At 39.5% G+C, this 27,176-nt stretch overlaps 1 protein-coding gene across 3 annotated transcripts in view; it reads right to left on the reverse strand.

Moving 5' to 3' along the window:
• Ints4 (integrator complex subunit 4) overlaps nt 1-27,176 on the reverse strand; it is a 117,066-nt gene that overhangs the window by 86,853 nt on the left and 3,037 nt on the right. For 2 of the 3 annotated variants that reach the window (XM_087211337.1, XM_087211340.1), the window contains exons 2-4: nt 23,937-24,131; nt 15,559-15,676; nt 10,085-10,191 (exon numbers count right to left, since the gene is read on the reverse strand). In XM_087211337.1, the coding sequence (XP_087067463.1) occupies nt 10,085-10,191; nt 15,559-15,676; nt 23,937-24,131 (420 nt within the window). The remainder of the gene's footprint in view (nt 1-10,084; nt 10,192-15,558; nt 15,677-23,936; nt 24,132-27,176) is intronic. The other variant, XM_087211339.1, reaches the window with a different exon arrangement.

Here is a 27,176-nt window from a genome sequence, read left to right on the forward strand (position 1 = left end):
GTCTATTTTGTCTTTCATAAAAACATCAATCACGTCCCAAGAAGCTGACTACAATACCTGCGAAAGCGCTATCATCCTCAGTCTGAAAGGCATTTTTGTGGAGAAAAGTGATCAGGCTTGAAATTTAAAACTGAGTTAAAAGACTTGTTAGAGAAATGGCTAATTTCAAGACTAAGGAAAAATAATATGTAAGATGAAGCCGGGACAACTTGTTGCAGAGAAGCAGATGTCAAGTTCTAAATGAGTCCAGATCAAAAGGACAGAGAAACCAATCTGTAAGGTTCCCACTGTAAACATTCACACGGCACCAAAAGAAAGCAATCTGACAAATACAGTAGGTGAGCTATTCCACAAAATAATGGCCCAGTGTCTTCAATGACCCAATGGCATTAAAAAAAAAAATGGGAGGGGCCAGGGATTTAGCTCAGTGGCTCTACCGCCTGCCTCACAACCACAAGGTCCTGAGTTCAATCCCCAGTACCAAAAATATATAAATAAATAAATAAATAAATATAAATGGGAGGGGCATAGCTCAGTGGTGGAGCACTTGCCTAGCACGTCAGAGACCCTGAGTTAGATCCCCTGTACCACAAAAGAAAAAAAAAAAGAAAGAAAAAGGAAAAAACAAAAGGAACCATTGTTACAGATTTTTAAAAATTTAAGAGATTGTCCAAATGCAATATATGGATCATTTTAGATCCTAATCTAAAACAAACTATATAAGAATATCTTTAGTGCAATTAAGAAAATTTTAATACAAATTAGTATGAGATGATATTAAGGAATTACTGTCAATAATTATACCGTGGCTATATTAAAAAATATTCTAAGAGATATGTACTGAGGTATTCATAATTTAACATGCTACCAGGGATCTAAGAGTAAGAAGGGAGAAAAGATAAGATACAAAAACAATTGAGAGGTTAATCATAGAATTTACACTCAAACTAAAAGAATAATAAATTTGAAATTGTCCATAATATTAAGTATTTTTTTAAATTACCTAGTTTCAAACTGGAGCTCCAATTCACTAGCTGTATAATACTGATCAAGAGGGCCGGGCGTGGGCTGAAGATTTAGTGGCACTGCACCTGCTTTGCAAGCGGAAGGTCCTGAGTTCGGATCTCCAGTACAAAAACCAAAAAAAGAGGGTGTGGTACCAAATGCCTGTAATCCCAGCACTCAGGAGGCTGAAGCAGGAGGATTGCCTCGAGTTCAAGGCCAGCCTTGGTTTGAGAGTGAGTTCAAGGCCAATCTGAACTTACATACTGAGACCCTGTCATAAAAAAAAAAAAGGGCCGGGGATTTAGCTCAGTGGTTCTGGTGCCTGCCTCGCAAGTGCAAGGTCCCGAGTTTGATCCCCAGTACCAAAAAAAAAAATACTGATCAAGTAGTAACTGGACCTCTGTCTGAGCCTCTACTTTCTTACCTGCCTTATTTAACTTACAAATTAATCAAGAGGCTCAAGCTAAGAACATGAATATGAAAAATGTTAGAAACTATGGTATGACTGCAGCTACTATTACTATAATCTAAAATACTAAAGAAGGTAGAAAATCACCCATAAAGCATATGTATGGTTTTTTGAGGCAACAACCACATACACAACTGCTAGTATAAGTATCTCTAGATATTCCCTTCAAGTTCAAAATGGCTGGAATTCTCTATCTACAGTATAAATGAATGGGCCAGGGATTTAGCTCCGTGGTACTGGCGCCTGCCTGGCAAGCACAAGGTCTTGAGTTTGATCCCTGATACGGGGCAGGGGCGGGGGGGATACAGTATAAATGAAAACACTGATTTGAAATATTGTATACATAATTTCTCTCCATTTTTTCTTCTTGCCCTGATATCCCATTTCTCTGTCACTCTCTGCACCTATCTCCTTCTCTAATATTGGAACAGAGACTCAAGGAGCACTCTCAGTAATCACCTATCTGTCCACTCCTGTGTTAATTTGATAATCTCCAATTTCACAAGTGAAAAATGACAGGGTCTTGGCTGGAGGTGTAGCTCCAGGTTAGAGAGCTTGTCTAGCATACATGAAGCCCTGAACTGGCTCCTAGCACCAGAAGGAAGGAAGGAAGGCAGGTAGGTAGGTAGGCAGGCAGGCAGGCAGGCAGGCACGCATGGAGGGAGAGAGGGAGGGGAGAGAGGGAGGGGAGAGAGGGAGGGAGAGAGGGAGGGGAGAGAGGGAGAGAGGGAGGGGAGAGAGGGAGAGAGGGAGGGGAGAGAGGGAGGGAGGGAGGGACAAAGAGAAACAGGAGGGAGAAGGGAAGAAAGCAAAAAGAAAATGCAAGAGCTGAGTGATAATGACTAATAACACTGAGACTACTTAATGGAAGAGCTAATACTAAAATCCAAGTTTCCTACATTTACTCAATTCAGGTCTCATTTCCCACACAACTGAATAAACTATTTCATGATTTTGAAAACTTCCATGAAGAATCACTCAGGGCGCTAATTGCTATCACATAAGCAATTCTTTATTTTTCTTCCCAGTAGTGGAGATTGAGCCCAGGCCCTTTACAAACTGAGCTACCTCCCTAACCCTTTTTTATTTTTTGAGACAGGGTGTCATTATGTTGCTAAATTGCCCAGGCTAGGCTTGAATTCATAATCCTCTTGCCTCAGCTTCCCAGAATGCTGGGATTACAGGTGTGCATCACTGTGCTCAACAAAAAAGAAATTTCTTTATTTCTGTACTTACAATTTTTCTGTTTGATATTTTTAGAAAGTAAAAATTAAACATTCTAAACAAAAATTCTGAAACAAGCATACTGTTTCATAAATATGAGGAAAAAAAAGTATGACAATATGCCAGACACATGGCACATACCTATAATCCCAGCTACTCAGGAGGCTAAGGCAGAAGGGCTGCCAAGTGTGAAGCAAGCATGGACAACTTCGTGAGACTATCTCAGAATAAAAATTTTAAAAGGGCCAGGGATTTAGCTCAGTGGTTCCACCACCTGCCCCACAAGCGCAAAGACCTGAGTTCGATCCCTGGTACAAGAAACAAAAAAAAAAAGACAGGGGATATAGCTCAGTGATAAAGCACTAACCTAGCATGTACAAGGCCCTGGGTCACTATCCAATTTTGCAAAAAATAAATAAGTAAATAAAAGTATTACATTGTCCATAAATATACTATAAAACCATAAAAAGAGCAGGCATGGTGGCACATGCTTGTAATCCCAGCACTCAGTAGGCTGTGGGGGTTTTTAGCCAAAAAAACCAAAAAGAAAAAAAAGAAAGGCACACACCTGTAATGCCAGCACTTGGGAGGCTGAAGCAGGAGGATCACCATGAGCTCAAGGCCAACCTGGGCTACATAGTGAGACCCTGTCTCAAAAACAAAACAAAAAAACAAAACCTACCAGAACCGGATAGAGTGGCACATGACAGTAATCCTAGCACTAATACTTTGGGAAGCTAAGGAAGGAGGTTCACAAATCCAAGCTCATCCTGGTCAACGTAGCAAGTTATTGAGACCACATCTAAAAACACTCTGGGGGTGTACATCAGTGAGAAGGCCCCAGATTCAATCCCCACTGGATAACCTTGAAAAAAAAAAAAAGCCAGGCAGTGCATGCCTACAACCCCAGCACTCATAGGATTGAGGCAGGAGAATCTGAAGTTCAAGGCCAATCTGGGCTACATAGCCAAGATCTCATCTCTAAATAAATAAACAAAAAGCTACTTAAGGGAAGGGAAACAAATGGAGAAAAGATGAGCAGGTGATGGCAACTAAGGGGAACCTAACCTTTTTTAGAAGCTCAGTCCTATGTGAAGGGGCCGTATGAGCAGGCAGGCTCACATGGAGCAGGGACCAAGGAAAATATCATGATAAAGCTCCTCTGCAGGAGGAGGTTCTAAGAGTGGGAATTTTCCATTGTAAATACGGTTCAATTAAGCAGTTTAGCTCAGTTAATCCGTTACCTCCAAATTATTATTCAAGTTACAAAAATGTGAAACATAAATACTCTGATGTGCTCACAATGTCTTCTACACAGTAAGAGCTCAAAATAAGATACTAAAATGAAGAGACACTTCCAGATGTGAGGCAGACAATGACTATGTCACAGTCAATAAGGTAGGGTTTTTTTAAATAATTTATTTATAATTAATAAGGAAGCATCATTTCTCATAACTAAAGTGTTGACTGAATCATCAGCAGCTGGAAAGTTACTACCACTATTACAAATATTTTATTTGATTTTCAAACAAATTAAAACCTTCTAGCTTCTATTAAGGTAACCAGGCCACAATGATGCGTATCCAACCTATTACTGCACTATAAATCTTAGCCTAAAAGAGCTTAAATCACACCCTCAGGACAAGAATTACAATTTTATAATGTCTTTCCCCTACAGGTCACTTCTTGCATCAGGGCCATCATCATTAAGAACCACCAAGTGTCTGCAAATGCTATTTTGGTATTGTATACTTTGTCAAGCCATTAAAGTGCCATCATTTTTTATATTAACAGAGTGAGTAGGCAACCACATCTCCAATAATAAGTGCAAAATAAAAATAAACTAAGCCAGGAGTGATGATGCACACCTGTGATGCCACCACTCTGGGAGGCTGAGGCAGGAAGATCACAAGTTTGACCCCAGCCTATGCAACTTAGCAACTTGGAGAGACCCTCAGTGGTTGAGTTCCACTGGGCTCATAATCCCCAGTACCATTAAATAAATAAACAAACAGGCTAACTAACAAAACAACCCAGTTTAAAACTTTTCTTATAAAAAAATCAACGATTAAGTTTTTTTTTTTTTAAACTGAGAATGAAGTTAAATAAGACAAAAATAGCTTACTGATTCATTCAGCTTTGGTATGAATTGTTCCTAACCACAGATAGAAACCCAGTATACAAATGAATATTGGGGGGCAATGGTGGGGATCAAACATAGGGCCTCACACATGCTAGACAAGCACTCTACACCAAGCTACACTCCCAGTCCCAATTTTACACATGCTTAAAAGCTGTATATTTCTATCTAAGCTGCTGTGTTAGGAGCTTAATGTATTTTTGCCATATTATTAAAGGAACAGAAAAGAAACCAGGATTTGAAGAGGAGAGATGGAGATAATTACACTATAAAGAAACCGTATAAACAAAGACAGAAAGATCTTTGTTCTCCAGAAAAAAATTTCAGAAATAAACAGTAGAAGACTCCCAATTTCAGCTGTGCAGATGCTATACAAGAAAAGAATATTAGGGTCGGGAATTTAGTTCAGTGGTTCTGCCGCCTGTCACGTAAGACCAAGGTCCCAAGTTCGATCCCCAATACCAAAAAAAAAAGAATATTAATATCAACACCAAATCTGTGAACTATGTCTCTTCATCTCAAAAATGAGGATTAGCCGGGGATTTAGCTCAGTGGTTCCTCGGCCTGCCTCGCAAGCACAAGGTCCCGTTTGATCCCCGGTACCAAAAAAAAAAAAAATAAGAATTAGCTGTCCAATACTTCAAAGACCACAGTTTCACCAACAGAATACAAGGATCCCTTTTCTCTCAATCCTTCGAACATTTATCTTTTACTCTTGATGAAAGCCATTCTAACAGGTGTGAGGTGACATTACAATTTCCCTGATGATTAATGATGCCTTTTTTTTTCCCCCTACGAACCTGCTGGTCATTAGCATCTTTTTTTCAGAAGTGTTTGTTCAGCTCCTTTGTCTATATTTTAATTGGGTTGTCAGGTTTTGCTTTAGTATTGAGTTCCTTATATATTCTGGAGATTAACACCTTAACAGTTGTATGGTTTGCAAATATTTTTCTCTGTGATTTGTTTCTTCATTTTGTTTTTTCGCCATGCACATGCTTTTTAGCTTGATACAATCCCATTTGTGTATTTTTTATTTACTCTCTATGCTTTCAGGATCATATCAAAAAAATCACTACCCAGCTCAATGTAAAGGAACTTCCTCTGTGTTTTCCTCTAGTACTCTTACAGTTTCAGGTCTTAAATTTGGTGTTTAATCCATTTTAGCTGATTTTTGGTAGGGCATCCAATAAAGGCCTAATTTCATTGTATTCTGTGGCTCACCAATTTTCCCAGTACCATTTACTGAATACACTACCCTTTCCCCATTGTGTGTTCTTGGCACACAATTTGTTGAAAATCGACTGCCATGAATGTGTGGGCTTTTTAATACTGTTCCATTGGTCAATGTACCATGTTGTTTTAATTACACTTTATAAAATAGTTTGAGATCAGGGGGTGTGATATGGCTGCAGGTTAGGGTTTTTTGTTTTTGTTGTTGTTTTTGGTACTGGGGATGGAACTCAGGACCTTGTACTTGTGAGGCAGGCAGTGGAACCACTGAGCTAAATCCCCAGCCCTAGTTTTTTTAACCAAAACTTTTGGCTAATCAGGATCTTTTGAAGTTTCCTACAAACTTAAGGATTGTTTTTTGTTTTTTTTTTTTTTTTGGTACCGGGATTGAACTCGGGTCCGCGGAACTGAGCTAAATCCTTGGCCCTGTTTTTCTATTTCTGTGAGAAATGATGCTCGGTTTTTTTTTATGTTCGAATTTTGATAGAGATTTTGCTAAATCAATACATCACTCTGGGAGGTATGGATACTCTAACAATATTAACTCATCCAAACCATAAATATAGAATCAATTATTAATGACAAGGGAAAAACAGTAACTCTACAATAAAAACTCTAAGAGATATCACATTAACCAAGTATCAGAATAAACATCAGTAAGACAAATGTTAGCCAGGTGTGGCAGTGCACACCTGTAATCCCAGCACTTGGCTGAGACAGAAAATCACCACAAGTTCAAGGCCAGCCTGGACTACATATTGAGACCACATCTCAAAAAACCTAACTAAAAGACACCAACATCTAACCTGGCACTAAGCCAGAAACTTAGAAAGCATCTTCCACAAATCCTTCTTCCTCACCCATGTTCCACTGATCATTAAGTACTGTCAATTTTACTTCCTAAATACTTCTCAAATCTATCTACAGTACATCTTTCCATCACTTTAATCCAAGCCACTATGATTGCTCACATGAATTACTGCAGTAATATCCCAACTGGTCTCCATAGCTACATGGCCTCATCTCCAATCAGTTCTCAACAATTCAAGAATAATCAGTTGAAATTCAAGTCTAATGTCACCTCCATACCTGTCATTTATCTAAAACATTTTAGTGTCTTCTCAATCATAACAAGCACTCTAAGTCTCTGCTATTAATTCCAACAGATCTTAAAATTTTTGGTCTCAAGAACCATTTATGCTCTTTTTTTTTTTTTGGTACCGGGGATCGAACTCAGGTCCTTGTACTTATGCAGCAGGCAGCGAAACCACTGAGCTAAATCCCCGGCCCCTCCATTTATGCTCTTAAAAACTACTAAAGACTCCCAAAGGGCTTTTGTTTAGGTAAATTATATCTATCAGTATTAATTAGAAATTAAAAACAGAAATTTAATGTTTCCTTATGGCCAGGAGATTTAGCTCAGTGGCACCACACCTGCCTGGCAAACACAAGGTTCTGAGTTCGATTCCTGGTACTGGAAAAAAAAAAGACAAATTGACTAAAATGTTTATTAATTCCTTAACAAATGACTCATTATCTATTTTTACATTCAATCTAACATGGTGTTTTGTCTGGACTATAAGGACAAAATCTAGTCTCTTAGTGATATGCAGTTAAAAAGGGAAGATCCAACTCACTTCTTCACAAGGTCCCTAAGAATCCAGAATCCTCAGACCACACTTTGAGAACAACTGTGCTAGCCTTACCTCTGTCTTTAATTTTTTCTACCATAATATGCTCCCTCCTACCATAGAATCTTTGCATATGCTACTACTCCCTTTGCCTAAAATGCTTTCTCTGTCCATGCTTTGTATCCCTTTTGCTCAATTCCCTACCATGCCTTAAGACATTAAAGTTCAGGCTCAACTAACATTTCCTTTAGAAAACCTTCACTGGTAACCCACTTTCAAGGTCCCCTCCTGCCTCTCAGGAGCTGTTTCTCCCTCAATAAATTTCCTACTCTAAAAAAATAAAAGAAAGAAAAAAAACCTTCACTAAATTCCCCAATTAGATTAAGCCCTACCCCCATGCCCCATATCCCTCTAGAACTGACAGTTTTAATTAAGAAACACTAATCTTACCTACTTAATAAACTACAATTTATCTTTTAAAACTCAAGTGAAAGTCATCTCCTCCAGAATGCTCTCCCTAATACTTCTCTCACTGCTGAAGACTTCACTCTGAACAACTTTTATACCTCATACTTACTTCTATTAATTGCATGCAGCATACTATCACATATTGGGTTTCTTTCATAAGTCCACTGGATCATGAGGTCCTTAAACAAACTCATTTTTCAGCTGGCCACAGTGGTACATCTCTGTAATCACAACACTCTGGGAGGCTGGCACAAGAGGATCACAAGTTCAAGCCCACCCCAGGCAACTTAGCAAGACTGTCTTAAAAAAAAAAAATAGATGTAACCAATTTTGACATCATGTTATAGATAAATAAGCATTGAAAAATAAACCAAAGAACCACAGCATATTCTACCTTTAGCTTTCTGTAAACCATGTTTCTCTGGATAACTTCGGTTTTACCGTAAGGCTGATATACTTCAATATTTTTTTTTGGTACTGGGGATCGAACTCAGGACTTGTGCTTGCAAGGCAGGCACCGGAACCACTGAGCTAAATCTCCGGCCCTATATTTCAATATTTTGAAAACATCAATATTAATTTTGAGTTGGCAGAGGTAACCTAACCAACTACCATTATGTTTGGTACTAAGAGATATACCTTTCAATAAAATTATTGAAATGCAAAAAAAAAGAAGGAAAGCAATCCAAAGCAAAGCCAAAAAAAAAAGTCTTTCCACTATAACTGACCTGCAAACCTCAGCACCCACACACAAAAAAGATACATGATAAGACAAGGCAACAACATACCTCCAAAAACTCCCAACTCTCCCAAAGCTAATCTATGGGGCACTGACAGGGAGGAAATCAAAAGCTGCAGAGCTGAATTATTTGAAATGATAAAAGGGATTTAAAAAATCATTAAGGTCCTCAGCAACCTCAAAGAAGATATAACTAAACAGATAACGTACTTAAAATAATCAGTGAGTTTACAGAAGACACTAACAAAAAGCTAGCTGAACTAAACAAAATGATACAAAGTACGAATGACCAGTTTAGAAAAGAATTACAGTCCATGAAAAGGTACCACACCAAAATCCACAAGATTAAAAATTCTACTTAAAGTATGGGCAGCAGAAGTGACCAATGTGAGGACACAGTGTCAGAACTGTAAGACAGGGATGATGCCAGTAACCATATACTCAGATATACCTTCAAAACAACCAGAGAACATAAAAATGGATCCAACAGCTTCTAGATAATGCAAAGAAGAGTAATTCGAATTAGTGAAAAATCAGGAGACAGTACAATAGTAGAAAACTTTCCAAATACGGGGAAATAATTTAACACACAGATAAGTGAAGCATATAGAACTCCAAATAGCCATGATCAAGAAAGAAATTTTCCACAACACATCATAGTCAAAATTTCAAAATCCCAGAAGTCCAATACAAGGACAGAATCTTGAAAGCTGTTAGAGAAAAGCAACAAATCACTTAAAAAGGCAAACCCTTTAGAATTACAGCAGACTTCAACACAAACCTTAAATGCCAGGAGAGCCTGGAATGAAGTGTTCCAAACCCTAAAAGAACACAACTTCCAATCCAGACTGATATTTCCTGTAAAACTATCTTTCAGGAAGGAAGGGAGAAGAAAAAAAAAAATGGAAACAAAGCTTTTGTACATGGGGAGAGGAGGGGACTTGAAGGGGGGAATAGGATAAAATAAAATTTATTTTAAAAAATAAAAATAAAATATGATAATAAAAAAACTATCTTTCAAACCTGATGGGAAAATAAGGTCTTTCCATGACAAAGAGTATCTTAAGAAATTCATGACCACCAAACCAGCACTCCAAAAAATTCTCAAAGATATCCTAGAAAGAGACAATGAAGCCAACAATGCCAAAAAGTCAATTAAAAGTTCATTATAGTCTTACCTTGCAGGCTACTTCAACTAATCGTGTTTGGATGGCTTGGTTCTCTGCTAGTTTAGTGCCAATTGCAAGCAAAGTGTCCAGCAATTGAGCTAGGACTTGGTGAGACTCTAGAAAAGATGATGGAAAGTTGAGTTAGAGAATTTCAAAAATTATAAAAATTAATTTACTTTGGTAAAGAATGTAGTCTTCTGTCAGCTGTATTCTACTATCTAATGCTTCATCCCTTCAACTAAAAGCTAAATTCCTAAAAGTAAAAAATTTCAGTCCTCTACAGGATTGGGAATATTCACAGAGCAGGTACTCCAAAAATGTTTAGTGATTATTTGAGTGGAGTTTTTAACTGCCTTCAGGATAAAGTTCAAATTCCTTAGCAGGAGATATATACTTACACACCAGGCCTTTCAAGGTAGTTAGCTCTGCCTACCTTTCTAGCTCATCACTTTCAAGTCTCCTCTAGCACTTCTTTCCAACTACTTATAATTCCATTCCCTTCAACTTTGCTCAGGCTGTCTTCTCTACCTAGAATGCCTCCCCCATCCCCAAGGAGCACCTGCTCATCCTTGAAGTGACACTTCTTATACAGAGCCTGTCCTAACCCCCAAAAAGAACCTTTCCTCCTTCTTGTTCCACAGCACCCCCTGTAGCAGGTGTAACACTTTATTATACTTATTTTCACATCAGACTAAATCAGAAGATTAAAAGAGCCTTAAAAATAATGACTGTGCCAGGAGTGGCGGCGCACACCTGTGATCCCAACACTCAGGAGGCTGAGGCAGGAAGATCACCATGAATTTGAGGCCAGCCTGGGCTACATAGTGAGTTCAAGGCCAGTCTAAATTACATAGCTAAGCCCCTGACTCAATTTAAAAAAAAAATCACAATGCCTTCATTTTATTCACTTCTGTATTCTTATTAGATGCTCAATGAATTTTTTTTTGGGGGGGGGCGTACCAGGGATCGAACTCGGGACCTTGCGTCAATGAATATTTTAAAAATGGACAAAGAGTCAAATCCAAATAAAACTGCAGTATGTCAATCTTCTTGGCCAGATTATCTCATTTTCTCTGTCTAAATGGTCTTTGTGTTCCAAATATGGTTCTTATAGTGCTGGCAGTATACAAGAGGATTTTAGTGGCATTCCTATAATTTGCAGAGTACAGAATTGGCGACTGAACCTAGAGGCACAATATGGCCAGCCTTTTTTTTTTTTTTGAGGCAAGATCTCCCTAAGTGCCAGGAGTGGTGGCGCATGCCTTGAATACCAGCACTCGGGAAGCTGAGGCAGGAGGATTGCCCTGAGTTCAAGGCCAGACTGAACTACATAGTGAGTTCAAGGCCAGCCTGAACTAATAGTGAGACCCTGTCTCAAAAAACAGAAACATGGGGGGCCGGGGATTTATCTCAGTGGTTCCGCTGCCTGACTCACAAGCCCAAGATACCAAATTCGACCCCCAGTACCAAAAAAAGAAAACTTTGCCAGGCATGGTGGCACACACCTGCAATCCCAGCACTCGGGAGGCAGAAGCAGGAGTATCACCATGAGTTCGAGGCCAGCCTGGACTACATAGCAATATCCTGTCTCAAAAAACTTTAAAAAAAATTCAATTCCCAATACCAATAAAAAATAAAAAGTCCACCAAAGATACGTAGGATCAACCTAGAGTGGAAGCTACTAGTTGACAAGTCTGATTATACACAGACTACCCATCAGGTTGGTGCTTCATCTAAATATAAATGCAAAGTCAAAGATAAACAAGAAAAGCTCCAGTGCCCTCTCTCATATAGACAGAAGGAAGGGAAAGGAAAGGAAGGGAGAAGGGAAGAGAGGCAGGGAGAGCAGCAGGCAGGCAGGAAGGAAGGAAGGCTAGAAGGCTGGCCACCAATATGAAAGAAGCACAGGAAAAAGAAGGCAGTCAGAGGAAATAGAAGACACATAAAGAGCTCAGCACAGGAGTGCACACCTGTAGTTACAGCTGCTCAGGAGGTTGAAATGAGAGGATCACAGGTCTGAACCCACTGTGGGCAATTTATAGAGACCCTGTCTCAAAATAAAAAATTAAAAAGGCTGAAAATGTAGCTCAGTGGTAGAGTACCCCTAGATTCAATCTTGGGAAAAGACAGGGACAGGGAACAAATCTCCAGGCCTGGTGGTGCTCAACTATTATCCCACCACTAGGGAGGCTGCGACAGGAGAATCTCAAGTTCAAAGCCAGCCTGGGCTACACAGTAAGTCCAAAGCCAGACTCACAAGACCCTATCTCAGAAAGAGAAAGAGAAGGGAAGGGGAGGAGAGGAAGGAGAGGGAGAAGGGGAGAGGGGGAGGGGGAAGAGAGAGGGAGGGAGAGAGAGAGAGGGAGAGAGAGAAAGGGAGGGACAGAGAGAGATAGAGAGGGAAGGGAAGGAGAAAAAGGGAAGTAAAGAGAAGAAAAGGAAGAGAAGAGAGGCAAGCAGGGAGGGAGGGAGGAAATGAAGGAGGGAAGAGACATATCCAACATCACCTTATTAATTATTTTATTTCTTCAGAAAGAAAATTCTATAGGACTTCCATAAAAAGCTAACTAAAGCTTTTGAAGCTTAATGCCTATCTCTGATAAATGAGAAACTGAAATTAAATCTTTAGCCCTAGCCTCTTCCCTGAGTTTTAGACCTATAAATACAACTGCAGGCTGGACATCTGCACACGGACAATAAATGATGACTCAACATCACCAAATTAAATTTCTCAGAGCTGCCAAATTCATTCTAAAACTAAACTTGACCATCTTATGCCCTGCTCAAAAAACGCTACATGGACTCACTGCCTAGAGAATAACATTCAAATTCCTCAGCATTCCAGACTACACTTTGGCTGCAAAACACTTCGTCATTCCCTGCTGATCGCTCACAAAACAATCAGGTCTTCAAACATCTCTTGCACCTTCCTAGCTCTCTGCCTCTTACCATGTTTCCTCTCCTTGCCATTATTCTCCCCACTTGTGACTATCAAAATCCACATCGTCAGAACTCAGCCTTTCCAGTTCCTGGCCAGTAGCTCTGATCTCACCCTCTGCGCTCCCATGGGACTGACTCTACTGCCCCTAACACAGGCTCTGAGAACCACACTCACACGCACATGCACACGATGTCCTCACAGTACCTACTCCAGTGCTCACCGAGGAGCTACAGCCCTCACGTATCTGCTGAACTGAAAAGACAAACATTAGTCCACAGTGTAGATCACACTAGGATCTGAGGCACATACTAGACTGAACAATGAGAAGACTCCTAACTCTACATCTAAGGGCTTCCACAAATACAAAGGAACTTTAGCAGTCACATTACCTTGCTAGACTTGACCTTCCTCAGCTACAAAATAGAAGGCTTCAGCTACATGATCTCTATGCTTCCTTTCAGTTTTTACAAATGTGTCTCGATGAAACAAGACCACTCAGTTATAAGTTGCAGCATAAACTGAAATTATCTTTATAGAAAGTAATATTTAAAACACAATATGGGTTATTAAATTTTGGGCTCTCGAGCTCAGTAATTTCCTTCCTAAAAATTTATCCTAGGCAACTGAAGAAAATGACTTTTGTTGACACTAGTTATACTATTTAATATACAATTAAAACAGAAATATTATAAACATATGTGATGTGTAGTAACATGGGGAAAGTTACAGGTATCATAAAATGAGTATAATAAAGCATAAAACAGTACATTCATTAAATACAATCATATAAAATGTGTAAGTAACAGGTAATACATAAAACAAGTTACTTTAATTTTTTAAATTTGTTCAATGTCATTATATTGGCATTTCAATAAAACAGGCCTCCCTGGGGGGAGAGAATTTCATTACTTCCTTTGCATAAAAGTTTGGTCAAAATTCAAACTAAGTAAATTTCGATATAGAATTATGTGGGGGAGGATTCTCGCTACGTAGTTCAGGCTGGCCTTGAAGTCACTATGTACCCCAGGATAGCCTTAACCTTGCAGCAGTCCTCCTGCATCAGCTTCCCAAATGTTGGGATTACAGACATGTGCCACTATGTCCAGCTTTATTTCTAACAAAATTTGTAATTCTCAGCTTCAGTCAATGACTCACATATGTAAGATTTTTTATTACTATTAAACAATTGTAACATAAATTAATTAAGATAGTCTTGCATTCATTTGACCTTTATATTCTTAGTCCCTTAAATTTATTTCTTTTTGGCTGGGCGTTGTGGTGCATGCCTATAATCCCAGCATTTGGGAGGCTGAGGCAGGAGGATCTTTGCAGGTTCAAGGCCAGCCTGGGCTACATAGTGAGTTCAACGACAGCCTGGACTACTTAGGGAGACACTGTCTCAAAAAGAAATTGTTTTGTTTTGTTTTGTTTTATTTTGCTTTGCTCTGTTTTGTGGTAGTGGGATTTCAACCAAGGGCCTCAGTTGGACATGCTGGTCTTGAACTTGTGATCCTCCAGCCTTAGCCTCCTATAGTGCTGGGATTACACAAATGTGCCATCCTGCCCAGCTAAGTTTTACTATTGTCCAATATTTAAATAACCATATTTGTTTAAATATTTATACCCTGAAATGAAATAAAACTACTCTTTGAAGTCAGGCGTGGCAATGCACACCTGTAATCCCAGCACTCAGAGGCTGAGACAGAAGATCACCAGGAGTTCAAGGCCAGCCTGGGCAACATGAGACCCTGTCTCAAAATACAAAAACGAAACAAAACAAAATTACTATTCTTTGAAACTACAACCAATTCTGCCAAATAAATAAAATTATACTATTTATAAAAATAGCAACAAATAATTTTTTTATTTTAAAATATTGAGGCATTAACTGTGAAAAAATTTGTAAATATATAAAACCAGATAACCAAGAAAAAGAATGGTGAAGTACTTTTCTGCTTCACCTAAACACTGAGAATGTACTTATGTGGGCATCGGCACAGACCTAGCAGCATATGGGACCTGGGAGAGGTCACTTTATGGGCTTTTAGTTGTGATGGGCCCCATCACTGGGACGATACCTCTCCTGGCTTCTGAGCTAGTACAGGACAGAGAACAAAGGATCAACTCTGCCAACAACTCTCAACAAGTTATTCAACTCTCAACAAGTTAGTTAGCTTCTCTGAGCTTCAATCTTCCCCCCTATAAAACAGGGATAATAACATCTATCTTCTGTTTTAAATAAGCTACCTTAATTATATGGCACTTGGTAAAGATAAACAAATAACAGCAATACCAGGCATGGTGACACACACCTGTAGTCCCAGCAATCAGGAGGCTGAGGCAGGAAGATTTCAGAGAGTTCGAGACCAGCCTGACCTACATAGCATGACCCTGTCTCAAAAATAAACACATACATACATAGTTTTATTAAATCACCCTCAAACTTACTGATAAAAACCAACACAAAAATTTGTTCTAAATTCTAGACAAAGGAACTAAAGATGTCTACTCTTGACTACACAGCTTTTAAATTGCAACTTACTTTCATTCTGCAGTATGTTAATGGCATCATCTATAATGCAGTCTGGTGAAAATCCTGCAGTCTTTGACAATAAACCCAACAATGATGCAATTTTCAGTCTCACAGAGGGATCATTTTCCTGGAACAAAGGAAGCAACTGTTATCTTGATGCTCTACTCGTAGGCAAACAACAAACAGGAACATGGGAAACCAATGCCTCAAAATGAATTCCAACCATTCTAAGGCTTCACTTCTGAAAAACTGTATACTTCAAGAGTGAGAACTTTTCTCAATCAGAATGTTGTACCCAAATACAGTGCTGCAAAATAAGTAGGAATTTTCTTTCTTTCTTTTTTCCGGTACCAGGGATTGAACTCAGGACTTTGTGCTTGCCAGGCAGCCACTGAGCTACATCCCCAGCCCGTGAGTGGGAATTTTGTTATGCCTTCATGTCATTAACTTCTAAGCAATATGTACATCTGGCACTGTACCTCCACCGTCCAGTCATGTTAGACAGGAGTCACAGCCACCGTACCAGCAACACTGCAGCACCAGGAACCCAAAATTGCTGCCAGCACCACTACTCTTGGGAGTCCCCAGGAAACGAATGCAGCTACCACCAGAATGAATCTTTCACTCTACCTACTTTTTGTTGTTCTTGTTATTTTTGGTACCAGGGATCGAACTCAGGACCTTGAGCTTTCAAGACAAGCAGCAGAATCACTGCGCTAAATCCCCAACCCACTCTACCTACTTTTTAGATGACCAGATCTTGTTTAGAAGTCTGGAGCATTAGCCAGGCATGGTAGGGCATGCCTGTATTCCTAGCACATTGGGAGGCTAAGGCAAGAAGATTACAAGTTTGAACCCATCCTGAGTAACTAGTGATTTAGAGAGACTCTGTCTTAAAACATTTTAAAAAGGTCTGGGATACAGCTCAAAGGCCCTGGGTTCAATCCCAATACCAAAAGTAAAAATTAAATTAAAAAAGAAGGCTGGACCGGGCAAGTGTAACTGGCTCAGTACAAGTCATATGCCCAGGTCCTGGCTACAAGGGAGACTGAGAAATGAGCAGTCTGGCCCTTTAAGTGGGGGTTGATTTCTGAAAGGCATCAGGATTCCTACAGTGAGAAATTTCTCCCCAGGACAAAAAGGAACATGCCCCTTTGTTCATCATTGTTCTCAAGTATGCTTGACACTAAAAAGATGTTCAGATGTTCAACAGAGCCAGGTGTAGTAGCATACACCTACAATCCCAGCACAAGGGACCCTGAGTCAAGAGGATCCCAAGTATGAGGCCACCTTGGGCTACATAGCAAGATCTTGTATTCAAAAATAAATAAATAACAAACAAACATACATGAAATGGAGAAAGGGAGAAAGAAAAGTACCTTGCTGGTGCTGCAATTAGGTAATCTTCCTATACTGAAGGTAAAATTTTTTAAATGTAAACTCAAAAGGCAAAACAAGTCCCTTCCAGATACGACCAACTCCCAACCTCCAATCTATAGTTTCTAAGGTGGTGACCAGCCATACCAAGGAGGTCGAAAGCAGGAGAGGGCAAAATACATAGGGAGTCAAAAGACCTAAAATCCTAGCATGCCATGCTATTTGCCATGTACATAATGCTGGGAATGTCATTTTCTTGAGAATTTAATCTTAAAGTGTACGGTGCAGCAGCAAGAGAAAGGGCTTTGAAACCAGCCAGATTTTTGCTTATACCATGTCTGCATGTATATGTCCTGAATAGCTAATGAACCTCTCTGACCCTCATCTGTGAAATGGGACTAATAACAACACGGAGAGCTACTGAGAGGAAAATGATGAGCACATAGCTGACAGTCAGGTGTCAGTACCCTAATATTCCTCCTTCCTTCTGCTAACTTTAGCTTTAATACGTTCTTCTTTTTTCTAGTTGTTTAAGTTGTAATATTCAGTTCTCTCTCTCTCTCTCTCTCTCTCTCTCTCTCTCTCTCTCTCTCTCTCTCTCTCTGTATTTTTCTGTCCAATACTAGGGATTAAACCTAGGGCTTCACATATCCTAGAAAAGTGCTCTGCCAACCAGCTATGGCCTGGTCTTTTTTTTTTTTTTTTTCCTGTTTAAAAGACAAGGTCTTACTAAATTGGCTCCGTTGGACTCAAAATTATGATCCTCCTGCCTCAGCTTCCCAAGCAGCTGAGAAAAGAGGCATGTACCACTGCAACCAGTTACATTAGATTCTTGGCTTTGTTTTGTTTGTTTTGTTTTTGAATATCATTATATTCCACAATAATAATGGAATGTGATTTAGCCTTAAAAAGGAAGATAATTCTCACATATTTTATAACAGAAAAACTTAGAGGATATTATGCTAAGCGAAATAGGCCAGTTAGTCACAAAAGACAATGTACTATTCCACTTCTATAAGGTACTTATATTGTAATAGAATCACAGAGACAGAAAGTAGAATGGTACTTGTCAAGAGTTGGTGGAAGGTAGAGTTGAAGGTTATTGTTTAAAGGATATAGAATTTCAAAACTGCAAGAAGTGTTCCAGAGATGAATGGTAGTAATTGTTGCACAACAACATGAATGTAGTTAATACCAATAGACTATATGCTTAAAAATAGATAAGAAAATCCCAAAGTGGTGGTACACACCTGTAATCCCAGTACTCAGGAGGCTAAAACAGGAGGGTCCCTAGGAATAGTGAATTTAAGGTCAATCTGAACTACATAGCAAGACCTTGTCTCAAAAATACCAAAACATAGGGCTGGGGATTTAGCTCAGTGATTCCGTTGCCTGCCTTGAAAGTGCAAGGTCCCGAGTTCAATTCCTGGGACAAAAAAAAAAACACAAAAAAAGAGTAAGAGTAAATTTCATGGTATATGTATCTATATTATCACAATTTTTAAAAAGTAAAAGAAAAGAAAGCTAAAAGAATTTCTGACCTATGGGCTGGGGATTTAGCTCAGTCGTGCTGCCGCCTGCCTTGTAAGCGCGAGTTTCTGAGTTCAATCCCCAGTACAAAAAAAAAAAAAAAAAATTTCTGAGCTAGTGACATTCTTTATTCATCTGAATTCTTTACAAAACTTTGCCAGGCATGATGGTGCACACTTGTAATCCCAGCGCTTGGGAGGCTGAGGCAGCAGGACTGCTGTGAGTTCAAGGCCAGCCGAAACTACTACATAGTGAGAACCTGTCAAAAAAAAGCCCTGTGTGAAATAAATTTGGATATTGTTGCTCAGCCACAAAAATAAATAAATAAAAAGCCAGGTATGGTGACGCACGCCTGTAATCCCAGGACTTGGGAGGACTGCTGTGAGTTTGAGGCTACCCTGAGCCACACAGTGACTTCAAGGGCACCTGAACTACATAGCAAGACACCCCTCCTCCAAAAAAAGGAGGGAGAAAAGCAGAAACCAGAGTTGTTTACTCACTAAAATACAAGATTTTATACCCACAATACACATTGTGGGTAGAACAGAAACATCCTGGTCACCAATTCAGAACTGGACCCATTTGTCATCCCTCCTAATTTCCTTTGGGGCTCGAGTCTGCTAGACTAATGCAAGCAGCATGGTCTGGTTAGAAAGCTTGGAATGTGACATCACAACCCCAGAAATCAGTTTTTCTTTTAAACATGGTAACAGTTATGATTATATTTTTATAAAAAATCTTTATCATTCACTTACAAATAAAATACGATGCCAGAGACTCAATTTCACAAGAATCTGCTGGAGAGGGTGAGAATGGAAGAAGTGGAGATGGATAAGAGGGGAAAGAGAGGCAAACAAGTCTGGCCATGAAATAATATGGTCTGAAGCTGGGTATGAGTGCATGAGAATTAATTAAACTATTTTCACTTCTTGTATTTATTTGTATTTGAAATGTTCTATAACAAAAAACTTTTTAAAAAAACGATCCAGAACTTCTATTTAATAGCTGCAAGATCTTGGATACTACAGTACTTTAAGCCTAGTTCCTTAACTGGAATACAGTGATAATGACATTGTCATCAGGTAGGACTAAATAAAGTGCCACAAGTGAAAGGAGTTTTATAAACTCTGACAAGCTAAATAAATGTTAACTGCTCTTAGAAATATTTTTGTAGATGATTACTGGTAGGGGAGTTAAATAATAGGAAAGGCAGATACTGCCAAGGAAAAGGTTAACTGAAAATAGATCACTGAGAGACTGAAAACTTCATGAGAACAGAAACCCCAATTCTATTCATGTAAAACATGACTGAAACATTTATTTAAACCCCTACAATGTTTCAGGGATGGTTCCAGGGTCCAAATCTAAAGGGCATAAATAGCAGGCATGGTGGCATATACCTATAATCCTAGCATTCAGGAGGCTGAGGCAGAAGAATCTCAAGCTCAAGGCCATCCTGGACTATAGCAAGACTTTGTCTCAAAAAAAAAGAAATTTAAAGGAGATAGACACATATGATAAACTATAGCAATATATAAGAGCTAATAATTGTACTAAGAGGGCACTGCCAGTGCATAGAACAATTCCTGATAAAATAGTTGCTAGCTGAGTAGAAAGTACTGTATTCATTCATTAACTAGTTCATTCAATAAACATTTCTTTTGACAGTCATTGTTCTTGGTACTATACATACATCATCAATTTAAAAATTAAAAACCCACTGGGCATGGTAGCACATGGGAGGCTGAGGCAGGACGATTGCCTTGAGATTTGAGGACAGCCTGGGCTACATAGTGAGTTCAGGGACAGCCTGAACTACATAGTGAGATCCTGTCTCATAAATAAACAAACAAATATTAAAAATCCATACTTGAAAGGACCTTATGTTCTAGTACAGAGAAATGAATAAAAATACAATAAATGAAAAAAATTATATAGCATATTGGAAGATGATAAGTGCTATGAAGAACATAAAATCAAAGAAGGAGGAGGGCTGGGGATTTAGCTCAGTGGTTCCGCCGCCTGCCTTGAAAGTGCAAGGTCCCGAGTTCAATCCCTGGTACCAAAAAAAAAAGAAAAAAAGAAGGAGGTAAGGAAGTGCTAGGACAATATGTAGTTTCAATATAAAACTGAGCAGGTAAAGGAAGACCTCAATGAAAAAGTGACATTTGAAAAGATTTTCAAGGGCTGAGTGTGGTGGAACACGCCTGTAATCCCAGCACTGAGGAGGCTGAGACAGGAGGATCACCACAAGTTCAAGGCCACCCTGAACTGCATAATGAGATTCTACCTCAAAGAAAGAAGAAATCCAGGCATGGTGACACACATCTGTTATCCCAGCACTTGGGAGGCTGAGGTAGGACTGCCTTATGCGTTCAAGGCCAACCTGAACTACAAAGCGAAACCCTGCCTCAAAAACCAAAAAACCAAGGAAAAAAAAAAGAAAGACAGACTTCAGTGACATGTGAGAAGGACTCATGTAAATATCTAAGGGAAGTGTTTCAGACAGAAGGAAAGACAGGGCCAGGGATTTAGCTCAGTGGCACAGCACCTGCCTGGCAAGCACGAGGTTCTAAGTTTGATCACTGGTACCAAAAAACAAAAAAAGAAGGAAACACAAATGACAAATGAAAAGACTCTGAGGAAAGAACACACTCTGAGCAAATGGCTGGGTGGAAGAAGGGTTCTAGGTAGAAGAAACAACCTGTGAAAAGCCAGTATTTCATAAAACATACAAGGTCTTTGGGAAACTCAAGAGCATTTTGATTAAGATAGAATACTATATGGGCCGGGGATTTAGCTCAGTGGCACTGTACCAGCCTCACAAGCACAAGGTCCAGAGTTCGATCCCCAGTATCAAAAAAAAGAGGTCCAGGGATTTAGCTCAGTGGTTTCGCCACCTGCTGTGCAAGTGCAAGGACCCGAGTTCAATCCCTGGTACCAAAAAAAAAAAAAAAGATAGAATTCTATATATGTAAAGAAGACCTTTTAGATCAGACATTAAAGCTAATGAGAATGAACAGATTCAAAGATAGTTCAGAGAGACAGATAAACACAAAAGTGTTTCCAAGTTGAATGATAAAAACATTACATGCAAGTGAGGTATAAATCATTTATAAAGTATTCTTGGGCCAGGGATTTAGCTCAGTGGCACCGCGCTTGCCTTTTAAGCGCAAGGTCCTGAGTTCGATCCCTGGTACCAAAAATATAAAAAATTTTTGAAGTAAATATTCTTAAAATTCTCAAAAATATGCTTAACCTGAATCTAACAAAGCCTACAGATCTAACTTTCCTTTTATAGCAAATACAGAAGGCTGAGAAAGCCTCCAAGGAAGCAAACAAATTCAGAAAACAAGACATTTTACAACTGATGCATTTTCTTCACAGCAATGTCACTAAAATATTCATGATCCTCCTGCCTCAGCCTCCTGAGTGCTGAGATTACAGGTGTTACTCCTAGATTTTTTTTTAAAAAAAGACCAAATAGCACGTGTTTGCATTCTGATTTGAACACATCAACTGTAAGACTTTTCTTTTTTAAGATGCAATACTGGGGATTGAACCCAGAGAATTCACACTTGAGCTACATCCCCAGCCCTTCTTTATTTTGAGACAGGGTCTCACGAAATCGCCAAATTGTATGGGCTGGACTCAAATTTGCAACCCTCCTGCCTTACCCTCTCAGAGTGCTGGGACTAAAAGCATGCACCAGCACACCCAGCTTATAAAAAGATATTTCAAAAACAACTAGAGAAATCTCAATATGGGCAAATCCTTGGTTACATTAAGAAATTAATTCTGTTTAAATGTTGCTTAAGAGATACTAAACTAGTTACGGAAAAAACAATATATTATCTCGAAAAATTAGGAGAATAGAAGGAACAAATTTGGCAAAATATTACTATTAATCCCAGGGATAGATATTTAGTAGGTCATTACTGTATTCTCTCTACTCTTCTGTAAGTTTAATAATTTTCACAGTTAGGCTTTAAATTTTTTTTTTTTTTGGTACCGGGGATCAAACTTGGGTCCTCACACTTGCAAGGCAGGCGGCAGAACCACTGAGCTAAATCCCTGGCCCTAGGCTTTAAATTTTAATTTGTGGTTCAAATCATTTCTTCTTTTATCTCAGACCTCACCTATATAAACTGAAAAATAAACATACTTTGTGGATTTCATCTTCTGTTGACATTATTTCCTGTACTGAGTCATAACTGGTCGGGTGCTAGGTCTAACTCATTAAAATACATAGATCCAGGCACAGTGGTTCATACTTGTAATCCCAGCACTCCACAGGCTGAGACTGGAAGAATGTTACAAGTCTGAGGACAGCCTGGGCTTTATTGTGACTTCAAGGCCAATCTGAACTACATAGCAAGACATCTCAAAATAACCAAAAAATATTAAAATAAAACAAAACAAAAAGAGAGAGAGAGTAGGTATGTAGCTCAGTGTAAAGCATGTGCTTAGCAGATACAAGGCTCTGGGTTCAAGTCCCAATATCACTCCCCCACAAAATGAGTTGGGGAGAAAAGCCACTTTACTAAAACTTTTTTAAAAGTTCAAAAAAATGGTGAAGGCCGTGGCACACCCCCTTATAGTTCCAGTTACCCAGGAGCCTGAGGCAGGAAGATCACAAGTTTCAGTCCTGCCAAGGCAACTCAGCAAGATCCTGTCTCTAAATAAAATTAAAAAGACCTGAGGATGTACCTTGATGGCAAGAATGAGGCCCAAGGTTTAATACATAGTACTGGGCTAAAAAAAGATATGAGAGCCTTAAATTAGTACATGTGCTGCCAAAGCAAGCAGTGAGAGCCTTAAGTTAGAACAGGAACAGCAAGATGATGAGGACAAGGCATTCCAGAGATGAAGCTGGTTACAGATGGGTAACGGTTGATGCTAACTACTCCTTTGTGTTCCCACTGCACTCTGGACATAGAGCTCACAGCCCCTTCCACAATATGATGCACATTACCATTTACACATCTGCTTTCACCCAGTGTATCGTAAGCTTCTGAGGACAGAATATGCATATTTTATCTCTGTACCCACAGTGCCTACCACATGGAAGACATTCAGTAAAAGGTTGCTAAACCAGACAAAGTGGTACACATATGGTCCCAGCACTCCAGGAGGCTGGGGCATGAGGATCACAAGTCCAAGCCTAGCCTGGACAATATAGCAACTCAGAGAGACCCTGTCTCAAAATAACAAAAAAATTTTTTTAAAAGTTGGCGACAATGGGCCGGGGATTTAGCTCAGTGGTGCCACCCCCTGCCAGGCTGCAAGTCTGAGACCAACCTGTGCTACACAGTGAGTTCAACGCCAGACTGAACTACCTAGTGAGACTCTATCTCTAAATACCAAAAAAAAAAAAAAAGTTTGCTGAACAAGTACCTTCATATTTATTTGCACTTATTTATTTGCATTCTGCAGACACAATACAATTCTTATTCATAATACCACCAGGTCCTGGTTACCTTGTAGTAATGCTCCAGAAGAATCCTGACTACACCCTCCACACTTTCTGCCTCGACAGGCTTTCTAGCAAACTGCAGCAGGTACTGCAGAGCATCTGCTGGGGAGGCGGCTTTGCACAGGTCCACATGGAGTGCTGCAGATTTACTTGGTTTTGTCAGTCGCAGTTTCTTGGTTGCAATTTCCTCCTGTTGCTGCTGTAAGAAGGTAAAGAAGGTAAGACGAGAAAAGCCAACTGAAAGCACAGAGCCTACAAATATAACTTTGCCTTACTCAGTGGAAATGATTACTCATACCAAACAAAGTATTTAGCTAATACACCTATGCTTAGAAAAAATGGAATTATAAACTAGAAAAAGAGCACTAGATTGAGTCACAATTTTGCCTTTCACTAGCTTGTAGAACTTTAGGTAAGTCATTGAATTTGTCTATGTCTGAGTTTCTTTCTGTAAAATACGTACACTTTTTGTTCTACCTATTTTTGTGGACTATGGTAGTTTAGGGATAAGAGGTCACGTAAGTGACCTACTCCATTAGGGAAGAAATATCAAAGTCAGATGCAGTGGTGTGTGACTGTAGTCTCATCACTCAGAAGGCTGAGACAGGAGGATTGCTTGAGCCCAGGAGTTCGAGACCAGCGTGAATAACACAGAAAGACCATGTTTTTAAAAGGAGGGTGGCTGGGGGCCGGGGATTTAGCTCAGTGGTTTCACTGCTTGTCTCACAAGCACAAGGTTCTGAGTTCGATCCCCAGTACCAAAAAAAAAAAAAAAAAGGAGAGTGGCTGGGGATTTAGCTCAGTGGTTCCACCACCTGCCTCAAAAGCGCAAGGTCCCGAGGATCCCCGTACCAAAATAACAACAAAAAAATAAATAAATAAAAGGGGGGAGGTTGAGATGTGTTATATACATGTACCAATTCCCCACAATGAATGTAATATTTACTGCAAACATGTACTAATAATTTTTTTAAAAGATTACATTTAAGTCCCAATAAACATACCTTAGCACAAATGTTCCAGGGAAAAAAAAAAAAGAAGAAAGTAAAGAAACATCAATTCTAAAAATACATTATGACTGTGCTAATGCATCCAGGGGGCTCTTTAGAAAATCAGAACTGATAGAAAGTGTCTGCAGGTTACACTAAAGAAAATAATCTTCCCCTCACTGCAGATGGCTACCTTCACCCAAAGCATTCCACCTTTATGAGAAAGGTCAGTATAGAAATCAAAAACACACTGCCATATACTTAGCAAACTGCAGGCACTGAATAAATTCTTAATGAATGAATGATTTGGAATTAAGAATTATCTTTGAAGCTGAACATGGTGGTGTATACTTGTAATCCTGGCACTCTAGGACGCTGAGACAAGAGTTTGAAATTTCAAGCCTAGGTCAGGCATGGTAGCACACACCTGTAATCCCAGCCCTCAGAAGGCTGAGACAGAAGATTTGCCAAGAGTTCAAGGCCAGCCTGGGTTACATATTGGGTTAAAGGCCAGCCTGAACTACTCAGTGAGATCCTGTCTCAAAAAAATAAAACAAACAAAAAACTTCAAGCCCAGCCCCAGCAACTTAGTCACTTAGCAAGACTGTCTCAAAATATAAAAATTTTTTAAAAGGCCAGGGAGGTAGCTCAATACAAAGAAAGGCCCTGGGTTTAATCCTCAGTACCTCAAGGAGGGAAAATTATCTTTGAGTGAGTTCCAACTCTGTTCTAAGTTGTAAATCTCAGTGTTAGCCTCTATAAAATAAGAATTACAACCACCACCAGTTTTTCTCCATCAAAGATCATCTTAACCAAAGAGCACTGAAAATTACTTGAGTGACTAATATGTTCCCAGTTTTCCCAAGGACAGTAATAGAACCATTCTAGATGCATCCATTACACATAACAGATGCCATAAGTTTTGTGTGAAAGGATCCATTCCCTAATACAGATCCCAGAAAAGTTCTGAAAAAGGGAACCTGTCACTCTCTGGCTTTGTTAGGCCCAAGGGCAGGGACAGAAAATGATCCCAACGTAAGACAAATGTTATAATCAATAATTTTTGTCAGGATGGTGGTACACCTTAACTCTAGTACTCAGGACCCTGAGGCAGCAGGGTCTTGAGTTCAAGGCCAGCCTAGGCTACACTGTCTCAAACATACATACACATACATACATACACACACACACACACACACACACACACATACACGCATAAACACATTTCTTTTTCCTTAACATCTAATACATCATTTTGGTGTGCTGGGCAATCACCTTATAAATTCACTTTTCTATACAGAACAGATTAGGATCATTCTAGCTGCATGATAGAAAACACAAAGGCTTTGGAGTCAGAAGAATTTGTATTCAATAAGCACTTACTACCTAAGGAAGACCTTCTCTTTCTTCTATAAAAGGGCATAGCAATATACCATACACATTTTTAAGTAGTCTAAATTATCATGTATTTATTGTTTGTATACACAATAAACACTAAATACGTATCAGTTCTCCTTCATCTTCACAGCAAAAGAAAAAGAATGGAAACACTAAGATCTCTCAGGGAGCCAGGTGTGGTAGCGCATGCCTGTAATCCCAGGACTTGGGAGGCTGAGGCAGGAGGATTGCTGTGAGTTCGAGGCCAGCCTGGGCTACATAGTGAGTTCAAGGCCAGCCTGAACTATACAGCAAGACCCTGTCTCAAAAAAAAAAAAAAAAAAAAAAGATCTCTGGGGTCACTGGGGTCAGGGGGAATTGAGTATTAAACCCAGGGTCTCTGCACTAAGCTACATCCCCAGACATAGTTATTTTTTGAGATAGAATCTTTCTAAATTGCCAGGCTGGGCTCAAACTTGTGATCCTCATGCCTCAACCGTCCAAACTCCTAGGATTACAGGCATGCATCACCACACATGGCTTGAGTTTCATTTCATCACTCTATGGGAACCACTCACACAAATTAAGTAAAAAAATGAGCTTTTTCCTTAAAATTCTTCCCATTCCCACTTTATTCTACACAAATTCAGTCTTCAGTATTTCCTGGGCTGCAATGGGTCAAAAACTGGGAAAGATTTTTTTCCCTATGGATATGTAAGGAAAAGAATAAACCATTATCTGCTATGAATAACCCAGGGCCACTGGTCCATCTAGTGGGCACTGAGATGAACCAGGCATTATCTTTGCCCTCAAGAGGGCCATACTGGCCAGGCAGGGTGCACACATCAGGAGGCTGAGGCAGGAGGACCACAAACTCA

The sequence above is a fragment of the Heterocephalus glaber genome, unplaced genomic scaffold (assembly GCF_053883595.1).
Source record: "Heterocephalus glaber isolate CG9 unplaced genomic scaffold, H.glaber_assembly_v1.0 deba00001428, whole genome shotgun sequence".
In the NCBI taxonomy this organism is placed as follows: domain Eukaryota; kingdom Metazoa; phylum Chordata; class Mammalia; order Rodentia; family Bathyergidae; genus Heterocephalus; species Heterocephalus glaber.